The sequence below is a fragment of the Apaloderma vittatum genome, unplaced genomic scaffold, assembly GCF_000703405.1.
Source record: "Apaloderma vittatum isolate BGI_N311 unplaced genomic scaffold, ASM70340v1 scaffold6431, whole genome shotgun sequence".
NCBI lineage: Eukaryota > Metazoa > Chordata > Aves > Trogoniformes > Trogonidae > Apaloderma > Apaloderma vittatum.
The window spans coordinates 28,593-54,351 of record NW_009697294.1 but is presented as its reverse complement, the minus strand read 5'-3'; the positions used below and the strand labels follow the sequence as shown (position 1 = coordinate 54,351).

Below are 25,759 nucleotides of genomic sequence, written 5' to 3'. Positions count from 1 at the left end.
TGAACGGGAAACGTCACAAATCGTAACAGAACATAATAACACAAATCACTGTATTGCAGTATATTTCAAAACTCACCAGGAGCCACTGCCTCAAGGTTCCTTCAAGCTACAAAAAGCAATAAATAAGTTCAAAACATCACTCTGAAGCTCTCTCGGTTCTGTGCAATGAAAATAAAACTTACATGCATCACAACCCCCAGATAAATTAAACAATAAAGTATTCACACGAGCAGGAGGTGATTCATATGACAAAGTCAAAAGCAATTAAGGGATGGTTAACCAAGTATCATCAATAATTTGCTTTATCTTCAGTTGCTGAGCACAGCTTTCAGGAAGAAACGAACTCCACAACCTAAAAGCCGTCAGAGAGAATGCAACAGCCAAGGCAGAACAGCATTTAGTACATTTAAACTGCTCCTTGCAAGGATAAGTAAAAGCGCATGACCAGCCTTGATGCTGTAACCAGTGCAGGGATGAATGATATTTCCTTCTATACCAGAGAGCTGGAAGGACAAATAAATATCCCCGTGGACACCCACATCATTTTCAAGACCTCTTTGCACTGCCAGGCCAGCAGCAGGCACATGCAGGTGTTATTTTGGGGGGGCCGGGAAGAGCTGCACACAGGCTGCCCAGGACAACTGACCGTCGCTGTGTCTCTGCAGAAGGAGAAAGCCACCTCTGTGACTCTCTCATCCCTCCTCACCACACAGCCCTGGGTTTTCCCCTTCTGCTTTACTGGAAGAGATCAATTCAGCAGCCAATTAATTACCAGCACCTAATGTATGCTGCCAGGCATCCAGCAGGCTAATTTTGAAAGCCACCATCCTTTAAGACAAATTACTGGAGGCTGAACGTGACACCTGACGACTTGCAGCTATTTTGATTGTGTTCTAATCTTATTGTCAAGGTTTAGCTGTACTCCAGTGTTTCAACTGACCGAAGCAATTCACTGCATCAGTTCTTCTGGGCGTGTGGGGGTTTTTATGCTTTGCCTATTTCTTCACTACATGTTTACTGCTCTATACAAGTCCATGTTCAGATTTGGCTCCTACACAAGAGGAGTATTTTCGTTTTAACCATGTTCTTTGCACGGTTTTTATGTACTTGGTTGCTAGATGCTCTCTACTTTTGTCAGGAAATGATGAAGTTAGAGTGTTTGCTGTTCTAAGTGTCCGAAAAACAATCGATCCACTTTTATCCACGCTGCGCTCACTTTTCACAACACTTAACTCTGCAAAGTGGCAGAAAGCATCATCTTTAAGAAACAGTAAGTTTCCAGCTCATGACAGCACCTCTGACTAATCAGGGAATTTTTAAGTAGCCTTCAAAGCTCCCATTCCAGGGTAGGAAACTCTGTGTTTGCACAGAACGAGTCACTGTGCATTCATGCTGAACCTGCTGCAGAAGCTACTAAGAAAATCTAAAAGCAGCAGAGATATTGATTCAATAATCAATTCCACCAAATGAGGTTATATGCATTATGCAATTTCACCTTGCCAGGAGGGACAGCAAGCAGGCACTACCCTAGAGCTGGCCATGATGTTTCATCTCATGTTTCCCCCATTAAATGAAATTAGCTATGAAGGCCTCGAGAAGAGTTTGTTCCTGGCTAAGGAAAGGCCACACCACATGCAGACAGAGGAAAGCATACTTACAAAGTGTTTTTTACACTCCTGGCATGAATGGCCAGAGAGAGGATGGCCCCCTACAGCCCCCCAAAAAGCAGGAGAGGAGTTGCTCCAGGGAGACAGTGAGCTACTTTTCAATAAAGTGCCTGTGGAGAGATTTGGTGCCACGCAGTGAGCTGAGCATTTGAAGGCCAAATGACACTACGCAGGGCTATGGCTTTCAAGACTTAAATCCCAGTCACCTCCACAGACAAGGCAGCATTTCTGGAAGTCGCATCCTGTGCAGCTGAGAATCACAAAGCTCTGGGGAATGCGGTCAGACGCCTGTGTTCCCCATTAGTGCCGGCAGCTATGCTGCTGTTACCTGTTGATCCCAGCCAAGGAAGCATGTGGTTAAAGCAACATTAAGGCAACAGCAAGCAGCCAACACAAAATACGTGTTCCTGCCCATGGGAGATGCTGGGTTGTGTATTAATGGGGTTACACAAGTTAATTCAAGAGGTTTTCTAACACAGATCCAGCCTGCTTGCATCCCTGAGTACTTTGCGTACAAATCTACTCCCTTTGCTCTTTGTTTACATGCTAAAAATAAAATGCGAGTGTAATGCATCCAAATTCATCTCTTTCTTCTATCCCCTCATGGCCCAGGTATTCACCACAACAACTCCTCTCACCCCAGTGCCAGAATACCAACTCATTTTACATCTCTACGAAGGAACGCAATAACCATTCCACTTTTCTGACTCAGCTTGGAGCCCTGCATTAGTTAAACCTTTTTTTCATTGAGGTGAGAACTGCTGCATCAAAAAAATCCACTTTTTCTAGTGCATCGGTAGTAAGTCGTTATTGCAAATCATACACGTAAAAAGCAGGCCATACATACAACACATATTTAGATGCACACACAAGCATATCAACAACCTCAGTTTATAAGGCAATAGAAGGGTGGAGGTGTTAGAGTCAACGTCAATGAGTTGCTTTTCCTGACCAGGAGGTGAAGCATCTTTTTCACTTCACAAAACATCTCCTGACTCCAGCAAAGAGAAATGAGCATGAATGCAGATTTCTGATACTCTACTAAATCTTCAATGCTAGTAAAAATGTTGAAAGAAATTACACTGAAAGGAAGGCAAAATAGAGTGTGCAAACTGGTCTGAAATTTCAGAAGTCAAGAGCTAAATTTAAAGTATTTGCAGTTGTTCCATTCAAATCTTTTATCTTGAAAAGAGGCGGTTCAATACCAGTTAAAGGATGTCTGCATAACCAGCAATTCACTGAAGTGGTGAGGCAGTTACAATTACTTAAATGAATGAAAATACAACCTGGTTTGTTGCACTATATAGAGACAGCTCTCCTAAATCTGCTTTCAGCTCCTCACAGATCATAGAGCTCATTTGTCAAAGCCTAGCTCTAAAACACCCACTGCGTGGGAAGACCTAAAAATCCAAACCCAATCTGTCACCCTCAAAAAAAGCAGTTAACCTCCAGTAAACAGCTGCTTTCCGCACACTGCTACGCACTATCCCAAGAACGTTTGAACGGCACAGTCCAAATCGGTGCCTTTTAACGGGAGCGCACCTTTGCCACATGAGCAGCACTGAAGAGCTTGGACGTTCAGCCTAGAGAATGGGACCTGCTCCTCTCTATTGGTCACCCACTACCACAAAACACTTCTCAACCCAGGCCAAGAGGCCTGTTTCCACTAAGTGTCTGCCTTTCTCCTTCATCCAGCATTTGGGGCCAGCAAAAAGCAATTTGCATCTCATGTCCCAAACCTACAGGCATTAATTGCAGTGGCTTTAGGTTTGCGCACCTCTTCAGGTCAGACTCTCCTCCCGGGCCAGGTTAATATCCTCACACTACAAAGCTCTCCCCAACACCAAGTTAATGACCCCACACTCCTCAGCCCAGAAAGGGTGCAAAGCAGGTACTTACTTTGCACAACGGGGAGCAGCAGGAGCCAGGCACGTCCAGGGCGTTCGGCTCCTTCTGCGTGGCCATAGCAGGAGCACCTCTCGCCACATCACATTGTCATCACAGGGGGCTGCCAACGAGAAAGGAGGCAAAATTGTAGGTTTTCACATCTCTCTCCCCAACCTCAGGAAACCTTCGAAAGCCACATGCCCCACAGGCAGATTTATTTTTTTTTTCTTAAAAACCCATCCAGCAGATACAGAGCCCCCACTAGCATCATCAAAAGAGAGAGGGGAAATTGCGGAGTACCGGCCTACAGACTGCAAGTATGACCCAGAATAATGGCAAAGCGCTGGCCCTCGCACAGCTCCAAAATACAGCAATGCCAATGAGATTCCCGCTGCACACAGGTTAAGAGGGCTTAGCAAGCAAATGTTGTGCGATAAAACACCTGAGTCCTGCTAACAGCTTGTCGTCCTAACTAGAAAAACCCACCACACCTTGAAAAGGCAAAATATTCACGTTCAAAATCATTGCAGGAAGATGGTCACAGATGCTGGACTTGCAGCTAAGCATCGTCCAGGAGCGACTGCAGGTTTTAGGCTGTTCTGTGATAATTTGGTGAGCCTTTTTTTTTTTTTTTTTGGCCAAAGTCCAAATCTGTCTCAAAAGAGACCAGAGATGGACACACAAACAGCACCTCCAAGCAAAAATTCTGGCTTCTGCAATTTTACAGGTTGTCATCACAAAACATTTTAGGGTAGGATCAGAAATTGACTCTCTCCGGCTTTCCTGGGTGGAGCAGGTATCCATACTGGTGGATACTGGTGCACAGTGATCACCCTCCTAAACTGGGGAAGGTGTTGCTTTAATTTTGTCTTTGTGCCTCACTATCCAAAACCATTTTAATTCATTTTCTCCAAGTGGAGTCAGTTTTGCCTGTGATGGTGAGCTATCTCTCATCCACCCATGAGCTTCTTTCTCCTATTTTCTCCTCTGTCCTGCTGAGGAGGAGACTGCGAGCAGGCTGGGTGGGCTTCAGAAGCCATTCACAAGTCAGACTAAAAGATCAAATACAAACCTAGAAGAAACCCTAGGCCCCTATTTTCATTCTCAGATTTGCATGCACACAAAAAAAGCAGAGAGGGAACGAAACAATTTTCAGAAATTCACATCATGTGTCAAAAAGAAAGTTCTTATTTGAATTAAATAGGTTGCTCCATCCCTCTGACCCATTTCTGGTAGTAAACCTGAGAGTCTGGCTTCACAGCATAGCTACAAGAGATAGGTGATGGAGAATCACTTTTTAAAAAATCTACACCAAGAAGTTTTTCTTGTAATCTCAGTGTTTTAAGTGGGCGACCCAGCTCTGTGGGTTTCCTGGTTGACAGCTGTGGCCCCATATTTCAGCGGCTGTCCCCAACACCTGCTGCAGCAACACATAACCCCATCCTGCTCGTCCTGTCCTTCTTTCTCTGAGGAAGACAGGAATTCTGGCAAAGCGAAAGTATCTTCACAAAAGCCCTGATATCTCAGGCCACTGCGACTCGTCCCCTGCTAGCTCCTTCAACAGCTGCCATGAGTTCACCTGACCCAGCATCGGTGCTCTCACTTAGGGCATCTCCATCTCCCAGCAGGGTCACAGATTATTTCTGCTTTGACATTTGACATGGATACAAACAAGCGTTTTAATCACGACTTGTATCTACAACCATGTTTTGAACAGATAATGGCGACAACAATCTGCAGCTATCAGTCAACATTTGAGACGCAGAAATCCCCTCAACTATATTATCACCTGCCCTTAATATCAGCCGCTACTAACTCAGGTCGGCAGCATGAAGCTGCAGGCAGGTAGGTGAGGTGTAGATGAGGAGTCTCACGCTTCCTTTTAGCTGCCTGGTCAGCCCCTTCCTTCCCCCTGCACAGCAGCATCACTGCACGTGGTTTAACAGATGCTGTCCTGGGTGGCAGGATGAACACCCTCCTCACAGAACTCTGTCAGCACCCCAAGAGGAAATTTTTTTTGCCTCTCCGTGCAGCACTGCCTATTCACAACAACAAGGTTTGACTTGGACTCTTTAAACTTTGACCAGAGCTGGGACAATAAATCCAACCGATTTCCAACTGCAAAAGAGGAATTTGCTTAAAGATAAAACCGAATTTTTCACGTACCCTTGGCTTTATCTGGAGAGCAGCCGGGACAGTAAGACACAATGACCAGCACAAACAGGATCGCAAATACATTTAAAAGAGTAAAAGAGTCTCTCTGCAGTCGGATGACAATGGTGCTTCATTTGGATCTGCTTTCCAAACACTTACACAGCACCCCCTTCCAATCACAACATGCCACTTTGAAATGCCAGTACCACTTAGCTCCTGAGTCTATTAGACCATGAAGCAATAAACCCAGAGAAACAAAAATAACCCAGATACCTACTTTAGCACCCAGCTGAGTTGACAGGTGTTATCCCGAGGGCTCCGTGGCAAAAGCATCCTCAGAAATGCCATACCTTGACCTTTGCACAACAGGCGTCATGAAGCTGATCTCCAAAAGCCGTAGTGTCTTCCTAAAAGGTGCTAATATTAACTATAGCCCTTTGTTTCTTTGCACTCAAGGTTTCTCCCCGTCAGCTTTCTGGCATTTGCCAGCGTGGTGCACGCTTTACTGGGCAGATATTGAGCTGCAAATTCCTTCATACTTCTCTATCCACAGCATTCTGCAGCTAAAGCGCTAGCCGGCCAGCAGATGAAAATGCCACTTACTGCTTATTCCTGCTGCAGTTTGTTGAATTAAAACCTCTTTGTTTGCAAGCTGTAAACAAATTCTTCTTAATCTTTCAATAAAAAATGTCAATTATGCTCTCTAACAATGTAACTTCATTGTCATGAAAGAAGGCATTGCTATTGCTCTAATCGTGATAACATATCAGCTGCTTTTAGAGTCAATTCCTTTTTGTGCAAAATTTAATGACCATGCAATTATTCAAATTTCAGACTAACAGACTGGGCTTTAGACCTACAGCGCTGCTCCCTTGCTCTGCAAACACACACTTGAAAGCCACAGAAAAGCCTCTAGAGCAGAATTTCTGAGTTCAGAACGCAAAACACGTTTATAATTCATTCAGCACAGCCGGACTCCGGCCCGTGTTCAACACAGCTACTTCACTAGAGAGCCAAGGAAAGAAAGCCAAATTCCCAGCACGCTATCGCAGGTGCTTCTCAGGCCCATGGCTTTCATTTGGCTTCACTGGGAACCGTGTTTATGTCCAGCTTCCTGGTCCCTCCCTGGTTTCAGTGCATTTCCTGCAGAATCGCTGGCCGCAGCAGATGTGCCCTTCAGGCATTTCAACTTTTTTTTTTTCTCATGCCAGTATTTATCCCATTTGTTTCCAGAATCAGCTGCAGCTCCCAAATCAGCGTCCGTAACTTTCCGCTTTGAAGTACTCAGGACATGCCTGCTGGGAAAGCATCTTCCTTGTTTACCTGCTCAGACCCTCACAGACTTCCCCTCCCTGCCCTACTGACATCCATTTTCTCCTCCTGCAGAGAGCTCCCCTCTACCACCAAGTTGTCCATCACAAGTTAGGCTGCTCCGTTAACCGCTTACGTTCCAATGACCGCTCCCACCACGCTAACCATGCTTTATTTACGCTTTTGGGCAGCCAGAGCCAGAGCTGGCTGCTGCCCTGGGATCTCAGCTCACCCCATAAGGTGCCTTTTCCCCCTCCGCTCTGCCACTACCGAGCTAAAACCTCAACCCTCCCTATCTCCCTGCTTTCCAACTCTCCGTGGCAGCAGAGGACAGCCTTTTTCCACTCCCAGGAGGGGACGAAGCCTGAAACAATGAGGACACTCCTCTACAATGGCCTCGCAGGCAGCGGTCCCAGTCACGGGGCTAAACAGATGGCCCCAGCGTCACCGCGCGATCCAGCGCTGGCCATGCCAGTCCCGTAGGAATGGGGACTTCCCCAGGTGCACAGAAACCTTCGGTGAGCTGAACATCCAAACAGCAAGCAGCAAATTAAGAACAGCAAAAACAGCCCTCCAGAAAAGCAACTCAAATCAACAACAGCGGCAGTGGTTTTGAGAACAGAATCCCGGCATTTCTGAAACACCTGAGGCCGGGAGCTACACCTTACCTCCAAGTCCAAAATGAATGGATGTCAGTAAAGTAGCAAACCCGTTGCCTGCCCCTCCTTTTACCCTTTTATTCCCCACTATTACAACTTACTTTCAAGTTTTTCTGATATGCAGTAACAAATTTATGGGGAAGCTTTAACTGTTGATGTGTCACACCTCACACATTTCTCCCCTCTTCTCCAAACAGCCTTTATCCTTTCCAGGAAAAGAAGAAAAGAAAATAAAGTGGCAGTGAAGCAGTTTCAGTCTCCTTCCCTCTCTATTTTTTTTTTCTTTTTTAAATACCTTTGGTTTGATTTTTGTTTGGGTTTAACTTATGCTTTTCCAGATAAAAATAAGCATTTGAGGGTAGGGAGTTGTTTGGATTGTGGTTGGTTTTCTTTGTTGCATTTTTTTTTTATAACCAGTCAAAAAAGATCAAGGGTGAAAGGACCTTCTTTCACCTCTTCCAGCAAGCTCCTGCTTGCTGAGGCTCCCCAGCATTTGGATCTTCAGCTCCTGCACAGGAGACCACCAGCCTGGAGCCCTTTGTGCATTTTCCTGTAGCCAACCCCTTGTGCCAGCGGTGAGGGTGCTCTGGAGGAACTCATGTTTTGACCAAGTTTCTTACCAAATCTGTTCTCTCTTCACAGCCTGTAGCTTTTACTACCTCTAGAGATGGCTGGGCTGCGCGAGGCCCTCAGACACGGCATGCAGACAAAGCACCTGGAGGATGTTAAAGAGCACGCAACAAGATCAAAATTATTTTGCCATTCTCCTCACAGATAGGCATGACCCATCACGTTTACAGCACCTTCGGTGTGCACCTGCAATGTGATAGTATCGATGAGAGAGGGGAAAACATTAAACCTGGCAGTTTTACATCCTGTTTTACATATCAGCTTTAGTGGACGGATGCAGCGCTAGCACACAGCAGAAAACTGATTTTTCCTTCCCACTCCCCCCCCAACAGGCCATCCATACTCAGGGCACAGGAACGGGTCTTTTTTTATTATTATTTAATACACGTGTATCTCATTTGACAAGCTACCTGCTTGACAATTCTGAGATGTGCTCTGGATAAGCCCTCAGCAACACTCAAGGCAGTGGAGGTTCTTCCCTAGAGAAACTCTAAGTTTACCTGCAGCTGGAGTCTCCCTCTCCACCTACTGCAAGGGTGACATCGTATCTGAGATCCCCGCGAAAAAGCCCACCGGTTTCATCAAATGCAAAGAAACAAGTCACAACAATACTTTCGTTTCGTTATTACTCGCTCCTTTACACTAATCTGCTAATCCTATATAATATTGACTACCCAAGAAGGGAGATTATGCTAATCAGGATTTCTGAAGGATTTACACATGATCCTATATTCACTTTCGAACTTTGTCAGAGTGACAAAGGGAATACGTTGCTGCCGAGCTGCTACTGCATTTTCTCTGGATTACGAGTCAAGCACCAGCGCTGTCCAAATCTATAGCCACCAAAATGTCTCTCTAGCAGGCAAGGCAATATATTTAGGATCATTATATTTTTCCCCAGAGATGAAAGGGTAACTGCAATCATTTGCTGGGCGTTTCTGAAAAGCACAAACCTCAGTACCTCCACCTGGTAATACTTCTACCACAGCTATGATTTAAAAATCTTTCCACTTTTCAAATCAAACGTAGATCTGAAAAAAAAATGTTCACATCTTCAAGAAGCACCAGAAGAAAATCAGTAAATTCAAGAAGCACTAAATATATTGACTGGAGGGATAATCCACAAAACACACAGAAATGAAGCATCACAAAGCTATCCAAAAAGCACAGAAATGCACATCTAAGGTATGAAACTGGAAGAATTTCATTTTATTTTAAATCTAACAACTTTTATTTTAACATTTTATTTTAAATCTTAACAACTAACCACATAAAGTGGTTAGTTGTACTGCATACTTTTCAGCATATGGTACGCTGTGTTACACTTGATGGAAGGACTCTACCTTTATTTTAAGCTAGGGCTTTAAACTGAATCACTACATATAACGTGCAGAGAAGGGTTTTGGTCCAGCGGCTTTAAAAACCTACGCAAAGGAGATTTCAAGTTTGCAACAGTCCTCGAGTTTCCGCATGCCGACATAAATAGAGAACGTGATACTGCATCATCACCCAGACGGAGAATGTTCTGGTTAAGAGTCAGCTTAAGCGTCAGTGTGTTTATGGGATCCCTGGGAAACTACGAGTGAAGTTTGTACCCCAAATAAAATCTTGCAATAGTCAATCCTTCCCTTCTCCGAGGCTGCTCAGCAAATTTTTGCTCGTTGCCTTTCAGAAAGCAGCAGCCTTCTCAGCTCGGAAGTCACCTCCCTGCCCGGCAGATGCACGTCAGAGGTGCGTGGGAGCTGCCTGGTTTCAGAGCAAGCCGGCAGCCTGCAGAAAAGGCAAGAGCATGCAGGTCCTGCGCCTTGGGGAACTCAACAAGTTCTGTAGGTCAGCGAGCGCTTTGTGAGCAAGGTTTCAGGTTCATGTGATCAGATTCCACGACACCCACAGAGACTCGCTGGAAAAAAAACATCGCAGATGCAAAAAACCATTATTGTGTGGGCCTAATCTGCTGCAGAAAGGGAGTAACTGCGGCTGAATTGCAAACTGACTCTGAGTGAACATTTAATTTAAAAAAAAAAAAAGACTAAAAGGGCTAAAAAGAAAAGTCAACGCAGTACAGGATTTCTTTCTAAACTTAAAGCAAGGATTCACGCGAAGGGTTTACCTTGTTTTGTTACCAATTTGCATTCCAATCATGCAGGACAGACTTTAGAAGAGAAGCGTGCAAGATACCCTGCACCATACTCACGTGGCCTTCCTTGGGAAAGTGCGCATCGCCTCGTTCCAGACATACAGGGACACACTTCGTCCACGGATGCACTTTTGCAGATTAACACAATCTGCTCCCCTAAAAGGACCAAGAACTACACAGATAGCACAAGATTTCAGAGTGCCGAGGGGAGAAACAGCCAAGGCAGAAGAGCTATTCTAGGTTATTTCTAGGCCCCACGTAGCCCCAAGACCTGATGTGGTGGGTTTTTTTCTTCTATACCCAGCCCATTCAAATTTAGCCTGTTCATCGCCAGGAAAACACATCCATTCCAAATCACTCCACCCCCACTACACAGCAAGCTTTGGTTTCTGTAGCTCTGCGGATTCTGAAATACAAAGAAAAAGCAAAATATTAAGCTTCTTGACAAAAGGAGGAAAACATTAAATGTAGTATGTGTTCCCAACTTGCCTCACTACAGTGAGCTCAGCACCACGAGGAATTCCTTCAGAAGTGAAAAACTATTTCCAAGTACTATTTTTCACCCATCCAGTGACTCTGACACAAACAGCTGTTGACATGTTTCTTTTAAAAACTAAAACCCAGGAAGTGTCTATAGCTTCAAATCCTGAATTCACCACGACAAATTTTAAACCCATCAGCCTTTTTACAGATTATTACATAAACTCAACTCCTTATCTCCCTGCATGTTAGTTACTTTTGACCTAACTAGGCTTAAAGCACATTTCTTGGTCTCACTTTCTGCTGAAAGGAAACAAATACTCAAGAAGAGAGGATTAAAAGAGATACAGGAATACTTGAGAACAGAGATTTGCTGCTTCTCGTTTCAGTTGATTCTAAGATGGGTAAATCAGGTGATGGACATTTGGTGACAACAAGGGCATAGGCTCTACCCGCAAACCACCTTCACAACAATTGCAGTGCTGCTGAGTGCTGTTAGAGATAGGTTTAAAGAAAGCACCCAGGTGCCTGCGTGTTCTTCCCACAACTCAGGAAAGGCACTAGACAGAGAAGCAAAAGCTCACGGCACCACGGATTTATTTACAATGGACTACAGGCAGGCAGAACAGTTGGCACCAGAAAATGAAAAACAAGGATAAACTCCTTTCCACAGGCTGGAAATTATCCTAACGAACAGGCAAAGAGATAACTGAGGAACAACAAAGAGGGGAATTTCAGAAATTCAGGTGATTTCCTCTCTCTGCACAGTTATTCTGGCAGCCCAAAGTTGAACAAATTTCATCCTCTCTACATAGACCTGACATGGACATAGCAGACCTGGTAGCTGCTTCTACATTCTCTCTTTCCCCCAGTATTGAAAGAATTAGTTGCAGTCAAAATTCATCCAAGCCTTGGTTTAGGTTTGTGTGGCGCTCAGATGCACTAAAGTATTTTGACACAAACTGATATTTTGTGGAATCGTATTTTTTTCTTTCACATTCACCTATTAAACACTCCTCCTGTACTCAGGGAAATATCACATCGCAATACACTTGCAACCAGTGTAGCAGAGGGGGGAGCATCACTGACCACAGTCCATAAATTTATTTTACCTGCGCATTTATTGTAAAACCTGTGGAGCATTGAACAAATACGCAACATCAGGATCTTGATATTCCTTGAGCCAGGCCAAGCCAAAACTAAACCAGACACAAACTTTTAAGAAACTGGTGATAAACTCAGTTGTGGTGCAGCAGCTTAACTAAGCCGTCATAAAAAGACACATTTGGGCTTCACTTTGTTTGTTTGATTGTTTTGTTTTCACTCTCCCATGTGCATTACAGACGCATTGCAGGAAGCACAGAACTGAGCAGACTGCGGTGTGCCAAGACATAATGCCAGTGGGGAGCAGAAACACCTGATCCAAGTTACCACAGGACAAAAATCCACAATAATCCTGGTTGGTGAAAAACCAGCTGCTCCCTGCAAACAGGTACCTGCATACTGGTGCCTGGCCAAGCTATCTTGAATCACCACTCAGCAAATCTCTAGTGCACGCGCCTGGCAGCGCTGAAATGACTTGACCTCTTATTTTTACTTCTGTCCAACATTATGCAATCTTTTTGCTACAGCAGTAATGAGGGCAGCTCCCTTCCCACTTCCATCTTCAGAAAGCATGAAAGTCACATCACACTGAGGTGCCAGTTCCTTCACTGTTTCCCGCAGGACCCTAGAGAAACTGAAAGGAAAGGGAGAGAAGAACAGAACATTTTAGCAGCTAGTTTCTGGTCTTTGTATTTCTCCATTAACAAGGAATCATAACCTCAGCCAACATCTTCCACTGGTTATCCACAGCATCCTTTTCTGATTGCTTCTCCTCCTACCCATGAAAGAGACGAGTTTCTGCGCACAATCAAATTTTTACCTCCATGTCTCCACTTAAATGTTGACCAGCATGATGCCAGACACCTCCCTTGCCTTTAGGGATCATAAATATCTTCTCCCAACTCAAAAGCTAATGCATCTACTTCCAGGCCTTACTCACAAAATACTGACCCGACTCCAAAAACTCAACACAGCTTTCCATCCGGGACACCCAGGATTGCAGGAATCCCCCAAAACGTTGGAAAGTAAACATTGGAAGAGGGAGTTCACTCAACATCCCATAAAAAAGAGCCTGCCAGCAGTACTTTAGATCTTTTTTCCTCTCTCCACTTTTCATCATCTCGGCAGAAAGCTGGCACAGCTCAGCATGTTTTCACAGTGGAAATGAGCAAACACCAAAGGGAAGCGATACCGAGCTACTCACTGTGGATGAAGCTTGTACAAAGTGCCATCTACGCCGACGGTGATCTGCAAGTGCTCCACGCCTCGGTTTTCTCTCTTCTTTTCGACAATAGCTGCCAGCCCTGCCCCACAGAGCTGGGCGGCTCGCTTTGAAACAGCTCCACACACCTCTTTCACAATGATGCTGTCTTCACATGTGCTGTCCAGGCCAAGCTGCTGCAGAATTCGCCGGACTTGGAGGAGGGCAAGCCGGTCGCTGCGCGGAGGGAAACACACACAGCAGCAAAGGCGTGAGGGGGAGCTTTGGCAGGCACGCAAGGGAAAGTCTTACAGCTAGACTTTGCCACGATTCAAAGGAAATGGGACTTCTCCATCAATTTTTCACTATGAGAAACACTCCAAGTATAATCATGCTTGGTGATTAAGGGAGCCGAGATAACACAGCTATGTGAACAGGAAATAATAATTCTGGAAGTCCCTTAGTTCCTTGGTTTTAGCTTTTATTCTGGGGAAGGGGGGACGAGGGAGAAGGTGTGTAAAGAAAAAAATGATAGTTCACTTCTCAAAGGAAGAAGATTATTTTGTAGATTATTCCAAAAACCTTAAGGATTTAAGACGTGTCAATCTAAGAACTTTACCTCTCAATCTGAGACAGGAACTTTGTTTCAAATATGCCTCTTTTCCTGAGCGATTCTGAAATATGTCCTCTGAACAGCAGTCCTTGTCTGGTTAAGTCAATCAAAATTTGCCTTACTATTTCACCTAGGTACATTCCACTGGTCATTTTTTCATACCTGTTATGTTATAGAAGAAAAAAAAAATGTGTTTTTAAAGAGATGGCACATCAGCTCTGTTTAACATGAGTGGTATGTACACACGCCATCAACTCTCTAAAAAGCAGTAAGTTTGCAGAGCAATAGCCACTGAACTCTATCTTTCAACTGTCAAAAATCTGTTTCAGTGACTTGAAGCGCAAACATGAACTACAACATATTTACCTATGCTGAGAGGTAACTGATATAGAAAAAAACCTTGCAATATTAAACAGAACACAGTGCTAAAGCCAGAGTCAACACTGAAGTAAAACATCGCCTTGTTCCTCCCATGCATTCACCAGCATTGTCTTTACCAAATGAACAACAGTCAAGTTCAGTTTATCCTCTTGCACAAGTTGGATTTTCCCTTTGAAAAAACACTCCAAGAGGAGGAACATAGCAAGGCCTACAGTTTGCAGGGAAATCTTAAGAGCTGCATTGGTTGGTACCTGCCCTAAGGTGCTGTGGTAACAGAAACAACGTATATTTGTGGTTTTTTCTGGATATTTGCATTACTTACCTTGCAACAAGTGAAACTGAAAATTAAATTCTCCTTTCTGATTATTCATTCACTAAGCACATTTTAAAAAGTAGCTAGTGTGTCTCAAAGACCGACTTCATCAGGCTTTTAGCATCAGGATCATCACATTTACCTCTGTTTCCCTGGGTTTAGTGAGCCTTCATCCACTTCTTTATCATATTTTGTTCTGATGTTGTCAATGCAGCCGTTGTCACCAAATCCTCCCCATTCAGTATTAATGCACATTTTTCCTTCATTCCCTTCCACTATTTCTATATTTTTCATGTCTTCCATGTAGCACACATTACTGCCTGTTCCTAAGACAAAAGGAATGACAAAGCTTCAGCCAGAAAACACATGAAAGATGATTGAGGCGATCAACTTAAAAGCTCTCTTCTCCATATCCCAAATTTCAAAGATCTCTCCGTATCTTACAGAAGGCAAGTGCTAGCCAGTAACGCTGAGAGTGCTGTAATTTATCACAACAGAATGTTACTAAGTGAAATGGGTGCTGTGCAGAAAATTCCCAGTGAGGAGGAATGAAGACTCTCTGTTGCAGGTCAGAAATGGCTTTGGTGGTCACTGGCAAGCACAGATCAGTCCTTGCTGCTGGCCTGGTTGTAATGCACCACAGAACATCTTGCATGACAGCACGATCCCAAAAGCAGATGCTGCCAAGAGCCTCGCAGCCAGTCAAGCAGCTACCAAGTCTGAAATGGTTTGGTGAACAGGGCCTCATTGCTTAAAACATGGATTACATTAACTAATATAAGGACCAGTTCTCCAAACAAAATGAGATAGCTGGTGTGCTTAGCTACCCACAGAAGTCTTTTTTCCAACTGGGGCTTCAGATCCTACATGCTCAGATGTATTTCTGTCTGAAAACTTCAGAGGTCCTACTGGGGCCATCATCTAGAAAGCCCAAGAAGAATTCATTTTAAAAATATTTTCTTGTTCCAAGGCCTACAACCTGGCTACATAGTAAATATCAATACACTTGTCAAAACAAGGATTCATGCTCTATCTGCTGTTCTCACACTCTGTGAGGACAGAGTGCATACACTCGCTGAGCACCATCAGAGCCACGATCAAAAGTCTGACAGATTCAGGATCCTATGGGCGACAGATGTTTTTATGTTGTCTGTCGAATACCATACAAGTCTGACAAGAACCCCAAGCGACTAGTAACACCATACATCAAACTTGAGTAAAAGACACTGGTTTTCAAACTCCAAAACAGGGAGTGAAGCTTAGCACACGTGCTTTGCTCTTAGAGTGGTCACTTCAATATGCCTGTACCTGCGATAAGGCCAATCTCACAGTTTGGATCCTCATATCCACACGTCATCATTGTCCCAACGGTGTCATTTACCACCGCTACAATGTCCAAGTCAAACTCCTAAAACACAAGCTGCAGTCAGTAAGTGTGGGCCCAGAGAAAGAGTGCATTAAACACACCAGAGAACAGAAATCAATAGCTCACATTTCTTCTCCTGATGGCCTCCCGCAGCATATCAACAACATCTTCCCCCTCACAGTCTGTTGCCTTGAAACCTTTTGTCCATCCCACAAGTGTTCCCTGGAACCAAAGACAAAGAAAACCACAAGTAAATATAGAGAAGGCCACCACATTCCAAGTATCAGTCTTTTCTAGTCTTCCAACCCTGTCTTACACACGTAAGTATTAAATAACATATTTCCCTAGCCAGGCTACTGTGACGTCTAGTGCAGAGTGTGTGCACATACATCTTTGTTACTCAGCTGCTGATGGCAGTGACATCAGGCTTACTCAGCTATTTATCAAGACACTGCCAACTCAGTGACTTCTAAGACTCTCATCTGGAAAACCTTCTTATCTCACCTCCAATGGCATGCAACCATTGCACTATCTAGGGGTGAAAGACTGTAAAAAATACATTTGCTGTAAATAATTAACCCAACAGACATTAATGAACATCTACTGTTAATTTCTGGGTCATTTAGTTGCTATGATCCCACTACTCCAGCAGGCAACACTAATTTGTTTCTTTCCGGTCAGTGACCTGGCCTGACAGGAGATTTTCAGGTTACATGAAGTAATTAGCCTTCCATCTGATAACTGGCTCTGGACTGTCTGTCCAAATAAGAAAAAACAGAAGGCATCTGGGAGAAAAAGCTGCTCTTTAAAATCCCCCAAGTTCTAGCAGCAGTAAAACACCAAACACACAGGGCAACATACTACACCAGGCACTGGCACAGATGTGTCATGCTCAGAGGAATTTGTTTCCTCATCATTCATCAAGACCTAAATACTATCCTGTAGGTTTGGAAGGTTCCCCCCCCCAAAAAAAACAAGTTCAGTTGCTATACTCTCAACTGCAATCTGAAAATTGAGACCGAACAGAGTATCTTCTAGACTTAGAAGCTGTTGTGAAACCCGTCAGGACATAAAAAAATTCAATAAAATAGCAGTCTCTCATGTCCCCAGTACCCTACATATTCGACTAGAATTAAGCAGTGCAACCTCCCCCACTCATTTTTGGAAATGTATAAACATAATTCAGAATTGTTTCTTCCAGATTTGGACTTTTTTTTTTTTTTCCATCAGATCTGGAAAGATGAAGATACGATGTCTGTCAAAAACCCAATGCTTTCAGTGGCCATTTGACCCATTCCGTGGCACAGTTCTTACCTTGTCAATGCTGGCTTGCCTGCACGGGAAAGAGAAGGTGAAGCCCAGAGGCAGTCGAGCACCTTTGATGCCCATATACTCCAGAAAGTCTGCTATGCACTGGACAATGTGGTCAAAGAGCTGGAAGTGTTAAAAAAAGCATACAAATCTCACAGCAATTCCATGCAAGGAGCCTTGGCTGGATCAGTTAAACATTCATTAGAGGTTACCTCTTCCCCTGTCCCTTGCATGATCTCCAAAGGAATGGCAAAGATCTTGTTATACATTTGCACTGATCTTCTTCTCCCACTTCTGATTTTGACTAGCAGAACCCTGAAATTTGTCCCACCAAGATCAAGGGCAAGGAATTTTCCTTTCTCTGTAAGAAAAGAGAGCTGTTTCATTTTGGTGCTTCTTGTAATGTGTTTGCCAGTCAGAAGGACATACTCCACCACATATTCCCAAGAAACTTCATCTGTGTCAACAAGGGCATGCTGCTCCCTATGGCATTTATCCCCTAAGCCTGCTAGCATGGGACTGAAGGGCCAAGCCAGATGTTTGCCGACATAAATCGCCCCAGCCCCTGCCAGAATAATTGGCACATCCCCTCAGAAAACAGACAGACAACCTTCCTGAACCACTTCCAGGTGAGCAGGAAACTCCTTCACCTGTTCCATCCGGCGTCCCGCAGACATACGTGGGTAACATCTTCACCGTGGCACTGGCCTGTGTTTCTCTCTTTAGGCCATACTCCAGCTCAGTCCTCATTTTGTTCTTAACTTCCTGGAGGGTCTCCAGGGACAGCAGAAATGGTGCGAGAGCAGCGTCGATTTGTTTGCGCTGAGCAGCTAGCCTGTACGCCACTGCTGTGACCATGGCAGCCCCCCTCCCACTGCCACTCACGGAGAGGAGGAACCGAACATCACAGTTTGGGACTAGCCTTCTCACCACCTTGTGCAGACGTTTGGCGTATCTACAGGAACAAAGAGTTTCTTCAGCCTCTCACAGGCATTTCAGGTGTGGTTTACTTCATATACACAAACATGCAACAGCACAAGCACTGAAGCACAGCTAAGAGGACGACAAGCTCACAAACTGGTCTAGGGGATGAGTACAGTGATCCTGATTTCTGGCTGCTCTGCAGAACCTTACAGGACCACTCACATGAATGCAAAGATGCCTCTAAACAAACCAGCCCCACAGTGAAGAAAAGCCAGGCAACAGTAGAGAGTCACAATCACAAACAGAGAGTGAGAATCTCCATCTGGAATCAGACTTCCATCCAGTTGGGGAAAAATGTTTGGGAATGTTTCCAGTGTGGGAAAGCACAGGTTCAAAACCAGAGTGAGGGAAGAGGGAAGAAGAAAGAAAGAAAGGAAAAGAAAAGAAAAAACTCACATTGAACTACAAGTGCCCTGGCAGCCCAGGAGTCACTTGAGGAATCAATTGCTCTTCCCCAGACAGCCCATGTGTCACATTGTTCCCACCCCACCTCGAGGTCTAAAGCTCCCGAGACAGCTTTGCAACAACTAAGCCAGTCTGATCTTCAGCAATCCACCAGATCTCACCCCAGCCCTGCAGCAAAACAAGCGGTTCCCTGAAAAGCCACACATACATGCAGATAGAGACTCTTTGCAACATCAGTGCGTGGCCAGCAATTACCAAATCCTCTCTAGTTACTTACTGGGGGTGGGTTTTATACAGTCCTCCATCAATCCCAACAGTGGTTCTCATCCTTAACAGCTTTTTATTCTCTCTCAGTCGAGTCAGTATGGCTGCTAAGGCAGCAGCACAGAGGTTGGCTGAGCGGAAGGAGACGATGGTGCAGACGTGCTGAACAGCAATGCAGTCCTCTTCAGAGGGAAACAGGTTCAACTCTGTAAGGATCTCTTTTGTATTGCTCAGACCCTCCTTATATCTAGCCAAAACAAAAGGATACATCATCTAATGCAAGGGTACTAAGGCAACATACAAATTGGTAAATGCACGTTGGCTCAAAAAGTAACGAGAGAAGCTCAGGGCACAGGGCTATCTGCACCTATCAGGCAGCAGCCTAATTGGTTCCCATAAACCAGTAATGTCTTTCCCACATTATTCCCACAAGTACCCTGGGAGGAGATCAGACCTTTAAGAGGCTGGAGTTTGTTTTTTGGTGAGACACACCATTTAGCTAGTCAAGATGAAAACAGGATAAAATATTTCATGCATAGAAGGAGAGCACAGGAATAGATGCACAGCTTCACTCAACACAACAAAGCAAATTATTCCTGGAGTAACAGTGAGGACCAGGATTCCTCTTCAAAACACCAGAATCTGTCAGTTTTCCACAGAGTTATCCATTAGCTGATCCAGAATCTGCACCATATCTCTATAACTCCAGTATTCCCCCATCCCAGAAGCTGAAAACTGCAACAATCATCCCATGCACTCAGGTCTCCAGAGAGGTTATTTAAACAACGTGCACCTGTGACGATTAACGATACATTTGCTACTGCGGTACTTTGCTAAAGCTTTATCTTCCAACAATTTCTACTTACAGAAAGATCAACTTCTCTCCCAGGCAAAAGCAAAATCAAGTCGAACACTTCAGGAATGTTCCCAGTACTCCCAGATTATAAGTACACACTCATTACCGTTGATGTATTTGTGAAAGACTAACAGCCACTCTCAAACAGCATATTGCAGGTTCTTACTTTTCCATTGCAGACACATGTTTCATTTCAATCTTGCCCTTTGTAAGCAGGGCTGTTGACACTTTCCCATTGAAGAGCAGACCTTCCTTCGTCATTTTTAGCAGAATGAGTCTTATAAGTTCTCCCAAATACAGGCTGCTGATCATCTTCTCAAATCTGGAACAGAGCACAGGAAGGATCAGAGGAACATCCAAGTGTGAGCATCTTGTGTTCCTAAGCAGGTTGGTCACATCTGAGCATGCACAAAAGGCGGCTGGGAGCTGTGCTGTAGATGGGATGCCATCCTGAAGTCCTGGAACCCAGCGACAGCCCCTCAAGACAAGTGAGAGATTAAAGAAAATTTTGAAGACTTGCGAGCAGCACAGCCACCAGAAGCAGTTTTGATGAACCAGGCTTTAAATATGCCCTTTGTTTACCTTCCTCCTCTCTTTAGCCCTCCACAGCACCATACTAGGGCAACCACCTGTTTTTAACAACACACTAGCTAACTGCAGAAGCGATCCCCTGGCAGAGAGGTGTGAATGGTACCCACTCTTCCCAGAAGGGAAAGGTCTGGACAGGATAAGATCAGGATCAAGCCAACTCAGTTTCACTTAACCCAATTCAAAGGGGCTCCTGGCACACACTTGGAAACGCACTCAGCTCAGACTGCTGAGGCAAATCGGCCAGGGAATCACTTACAATTGTTTTCCAGGATTGAGAGATCCCAGATCAAGCTCCCGATCAAACTCCGTGCGGAGGTCATCCAAAGCACCGTCATCTCCAAAAGCACCCCACTCGGTGTTAATGCACATCCTCCCTTCATCACCTTCCACCAGATCGATGTGCCTCAGTTCCTCCATGTAGCACGCGTTGGTGCCAGTCCCTGCGCATGTTGGAGACAGTGTGAGTAAATTACCTATTTGTCCCAGGTTTGCTTTTAGCCCACACATTTGGGAAAAAGTCCGTGTATTTGGGAAAAAAGTTAAATACTTAACCCTATGTACAGCATGCTAATATCAAGCCACCCACGCTTGTTAAATAATCATTCCACAGCAAGTGAAAAGATTTTGGAGATTAATCTAAAGCTTGACTTGTTTAAAACCACTTTTTCTTTTTTCTAATGTACTTGTACATGGCTTAAAAAAACCACCCCAGTGCACGAAGTAGAGACATTGTGGAAAGCGCAGCTGATCCTAACTACTAGGCGTGAGAGGAATTCAGCTTTCTCTGGACACACAGACAGTAATTTTCTATACAGTCAGCAGAAAAGTTTAGTATGCTGGTCACAACTGAACCCAGACAAAATGGGGACTGTGGTATTTGATGGCAATGTGATCAGCATAAAAAAAGCTGCTTTACAGAAGGCAGCCAGGCTTGAAAATCTGACCATTGTTTTTTTTCCATTTTCTTCCTGCTCTTGCCCATACCGGGACACTCCCTTCTGCTTCACATTTGTTAGGATTAAACAAATTAGGGGGAAAAAAACCCCAACAAACTCTTTAGTAAACAGAAGAAATTACCAATTATGAGTCCAACTTCACAGCGCTGGTCATCATATCCGCAAGTCATCATGGTTCCCACGGTGTCATTGACTAGTGCCAAAACATCAACATCTATGTCCTAAAAGCATAAAGATGGGTAACAAACAGGAAAAAAAAAGCTAAGAAACCCTCCTGTGTGTCAAAGCAACAGCACACACACATACTCCCCAGGTTGTGCTCTGAAGGCCCAGTTCAGCAAAGCTCTTCAGCTGAACGACACACTACTTCATTTTGTAATGCTCTCCCCACAATCCTGTAAAGTAACAAACATCCCTGAATTCTCAAGTGCTTGGCTAGCCAGGATCTTTGCTTGGAAGATTTGCTCTTCCCTAACCCAACCTCGCTTGCCAGAAAAGCGAAGTGTTCTGGGTTTGAATTCCATGGTATGCTAGCATTCACGCATCCGTCCTTATGGGCTGCATGATAGGATAATGTCCTTTTGCTGAGCAGATCCCACACCAAATGGGACAGAACATATACACCCATAAATGCAGCTATTCAACAAACAGCCCTGCACCAGTATCACGCTAAAGTAAAAAGCTCTTTTATCAACGCTGTGCAGTTTTCACTTCACACTGAGGTATCATAGAATCATGATAGAATCATGGAATGGCCTAGGCTGGAAGGGACCTTAGAGATCATTTAATCCAAAGAAGTAAAAATCAAAGTTATCAAACGATTCCTGTAACTCAGATGCCAACACTAGCAGGGGGGTGGATTTCACCCAGGAAGTCTCAGCTCCTTTGCTCCTACTAACTGCAGTAAAACTGCTGCAGAGGGAGAAGTGAACCAAAATCAAAGCTGGATTTTCACCACGTGAGGAAACAGAATTTCCTCTTTACTACAAAGATGTCAAGGTATTTATTTCTTAGATGGTGTTACAAATAACACCGAAGATGAAAAATAAGGCATTTCCAAAATATTTAAACATAATGTTATTCAAAGGTATGCACCAGTTCAAGGGCTGATTTAATTATGTCTTACTGCTGACCTTAAAAATTAGTCAATCACTCCCTCCCACAGACTGAAGTGGATGGGCAAGCCAGTTTGTGGTGGAGCCAATCTGTGATGATAACTTCCCCCTCCCAACTTTCATTCCACAAGCCAGGCTACAAAATCCAGTATATACCCATATCCTACCACACAGGTTCACAACAGACTCCTTTTAGCTCAGGCAGACAGTGGGGCCCAAAACAACCTGTACGCCAAGAGCCGATCACCCAGCAGGACAATCTGGGGCCACTCAGGTCTACCTCGTGCAGATGCAAAACTTGCCTTATGCTTCTGGAGGGCCTTGCGCAGAGAGCTGACCACGTCTGTGTCCTGAACTCCACGGACCTTGAAGTGCTTCGTCCAGGAAAGAAGAACCCCCTGCAAAGTAACAGTCCGGTGACCCAAAAGCTGCAACCCTGGCATACAAACCTGCCACAGCGACAGCCAAGATCAAAGCCTGTGGTGAAGCCCACTATGTCTCTCCACACATTAAAATGCAGCCCAAAGAAGTCACAGCAGAACATCTCACCTTGAGGTGCCTGTGAAAACAAACATAGCTAAACAGGTAGAGTAATGAAGTCTCAATTCTGCAAATACTTCTCCCTGTGCTTTGTTTAAAGCATGTGTGGCTTTACCAATGCTCATCACAAAACTAATAGCATAAAGCATTTGCAGGACTGAGACCCAAAGCACAGATCCCTAGAAATAAAAGAGAGGCTAGAATAAGAGGCCATAAAATGATTGTAACGAGCCATTAATTTCCCCATGCGGCCTCTCAGACAGCCCAGCTACAGGTCTTTCCTATTTAGAATCAACTGTAAAAAAGAACCTGAATGAAAGTGATTAAAAAAAGAAACGTGCTTCAGGACACAAAAGTATGTGTTTTACAGGCTAACAGTTTTCACACAAGGATATACGGTTACTGTGGAACTGGGTACCGACTAAGTAAAAGAACAGCTTTAGCTTAAAGCTTGTGTTACCTTGAGATTGAAAATGAGTGTCTGAATGATAGTCTAGTTAATTGCTCGTGGTCATCCATGTCTTCTTCAGAGAGCTAAGTATACATAACCCTCAAAAAGGCCATGGGGTAATCTTCCCACACAATAGCCTCTCCAGGTTCTGCAAGGAGCTAGGCTTGCCAATAATATCCCTTTTTTGCATCTTACCTCTTCCAGTTTGGTCTGTTTGCATGGAAAGGAAAATGTAAAGCCAAGAGGTAACTTCTTATGCTTCAGGTTTTTGGTCTCCATGAAGTCTAACAGACAGTCAGCAACGTAATCAAAGAGCTGTGCAAGAAAAGAGAGGGTTGAGTCAGGCTGTGTCCCGCAGGCACGCGTGCAAGAACAGCACCACCACGGAAGACGCTGCATGCCCTACCTCGGCTCTGTTCCCCTGGGTGACCTCCTTGGGTGTGGGGTAAAACTTGCTCTCCAGTTGGCTGCTCTGCTTCCCATCATCAAACACCTTCACCTGGTGGGCACGAAACTGGGAGCCACCCAGGTCAACAGCAAGGAAGTCGCCCTTCTCTGCAACACAAGCGGGCATCCATCACCAGCGATCGTTGAGATGCCAGGGCCTCTGCCTCACCATGGCCACAGGCTTTCTCCCCCCATCACAGCAAGTCCTTACCCTGTGGGCCTGGAACCAGCACCAGGAAGGCTGAGAGCTGGACACCCTCAGCAAGGGCATCAGGACCCTCCTGTTAGCTCACGGCAGCTCATTTCATTTTTATTTAGCAGCCTGGTTATGCCCACTCCATGCTGCCTACCCCAGGGCAGCATGTTTTCAAGCTGCAGAGGCTTAAGCTTCTCGGTGAGAGAGGCCCAAAGCAACTGCAAAGCCAACCAGAGCAAAATTATACACCTGAAACATGGGGAAATGGGAGTTTGAGAGCATTACCTATGCCCAATAAAGGATGCAGGATCTGCAACCAGATGTTAAGACTTGGCCCTACTGCAGAAGTCAGCTTCCAGGTGGGCAAGACTAATTTGCCACCCAAAATCAACCAACAAAATAATTTCCAAATGTCTTTAGGTGTTTCTGTAAAAGGGCCATTCTTAGCTCACACATGTTCTTCTCTAGTAGGAGACCTCAGACAGAACTACAGTTTGGCCTCACTGCTACAATAAAACAATTATCCATCCCACGCACAGAAGGCCCCTCCCAACAGGAAAATGCAGTGGTATGTGCACAGCCTTGTGTGATCTTCGTTCTACAGTCCAAACACCTGACTAAATTTTATCAAATCTGGCCCTGAAAGGGAAAGAAGCAGGAAATTCTACCTGTGATACCATGGTCAGATATCACAAAGGTGAGGAGGCAAAGTGGGTTACTCAGTAAACTGTGGCGTTAGTCAGACCATTAATCCCTAAATGATTAAAACCTGATGATGCTCCACATGAGTCATTTCAGGTAGCAACGCTGAGGGCACTAAAGAAAAAAAATCTATAAGTTCATTCCTTTTACAAAGGAGAAAATCCAGCCAAGTTTGAGGTGTTGAAACAGGCTGGAAGTTTAACAAAATAACCAGCAGGGATTTTGCAAGAGGTCAAAAAAAAAAAATTCATGGGATACTTAAAATAGGCAGCTGTCAGTAAGACATAGCCCAGGTTTACTCTGTGACATGTCCTTGACAGAGCAGAAAGGCCACACAAGCCAGCAGAGCGTTTTTCAAAGTTGGTCTTGAGGAATATGAAGTCTTGCAACAGCAATAACAACACACAGTTTTACAGGATTGTACATAGTCTCTCTCAGACATCCCTGATTTCAAAGGGCTAGCCTCCAAATGTTCCCTTTAAACCATTGAGGGTGCTATTTTCATTTAATTGTAGGAAAATGACCTTCAGAAGGAAGGAAATGAGGTATAAAGCAAAGCATTTCTCTTAAATTCTCTGTACAGCTGTTATAGGCTGAGTCCTGACAGACACAAGAGTCCTGCACAAATTCATAGACTTGCTTAAGCCTGGGAAAAACATTGTATTCTGTCAGTCTGCACTGCCAGGACCCAGCAGTTATTCTGGATGTGCACACTGCTCCGAACAGAACAGGCCTTCAGATCCTACCTCACCCCACATCCTCCCAGAGGACACCACTGCACTTTCTCCCTCTCCATTTAAGCCTCGGAGGCAACTAGGAAGAGGGATCCAGCTGTCAAGGCAGAGCAGTCCGTTTCCTGGCAGACCCAATGCAGAAGAGGCAAGGAGGGGCAGGAGGGCATCACTGTCAGGGGCAACAGAAAGAAAAGCGCAGAGTTTGCTGTCAGAAGTCGAGAGGGTATCGCACCTCTGAGAAGGCAATGTTGCTGCCACTGTGCAGTTCGAGGGGTTTCACCGCAGCATCCCGCCTTCCCTGTAG

The 25,759-nt window shown here is 44.7% G+C and overlaps 1 protein-coding gene across 2 annotated transcripts in view; it reads right to left on the bottom strand.

Moving 5' to 3' along the window:
* Positions 1 to 12,032: 12,032 nt before the first annotated feature.
* HKDC1 (hexokinase domain containing 1) overlaps positions 12,033 to 25,759 on the bottom strand; it is an 18,272-nt gene continuing 4,545 nt past the window's right edge. For both annotated transcript variants that reach the window (XM_009877574.1, XM_009877575.1), the window contains exons 3-18: positions 23,783 to 23,931; positions 23,572 to 23,691; positions 22,688 to 22,783; positions 21,392 to 21,491; positions 20,571 to 20,754; positions 19,890 to 20,045; positions 18,881 to 19,114; positions 17,865 to 18,169; positions 17,427 to 17,575; positions 17,218 to 17,337; positions 16,030 to 16,125; positions 15,846 to 15,945; positions 14,680 to 14,863; positions 13,850 to 14,005; positions 13,234 to 13,467; positions 12,033 to 12,663 (exon numbers count right to left, since the gene is read on the bottom strand). In XM_009877574.1, the coding sequence (XP_009875876.1) occupies positions 12,519 to 12,663; positions 13,234 to 13,467; positions 13,850 to 14,005; positions 14,680 to 14,863; positions 15,846 to 15,945; positions 16,030 to 16,125; positions 17,218 to 17,337; positions 17,427 to 17,575; positions 17,865 to 18,169; positions 18,881 to 19,114; positions 19,890 to 20,045; positions 20,571 to 20,754; positions 21,392 to 21,491; positions 22,688 to 22,783; positions 23,572 to 23,691; positions 23,783 to 23,931 (2,528 nt within the window). In that variant the 3' untranslated portion in view covers positions 12,033 to 12,518. The remainder of the gene's footprint in view (positions 12,664 to 13,233; positions 13,468 to 13,849; positions 14,006 to 14,679; positions 14,864 to 15,845; positions 15,946 to 16,029; positions 16,126 to 17,217; positions 17,338 to 17,426; positions 17,576 to 17,864; positions 18,170 to 18,880; positions 19,115 to 19,889; positions 20,046 to 20,570; positions 20,755 to 21,391; positions 21,492 to 22,687; positions 22,784 to 23,571; positions 23,692 to 23,782; positions 23,932 to 25,759) is intronic.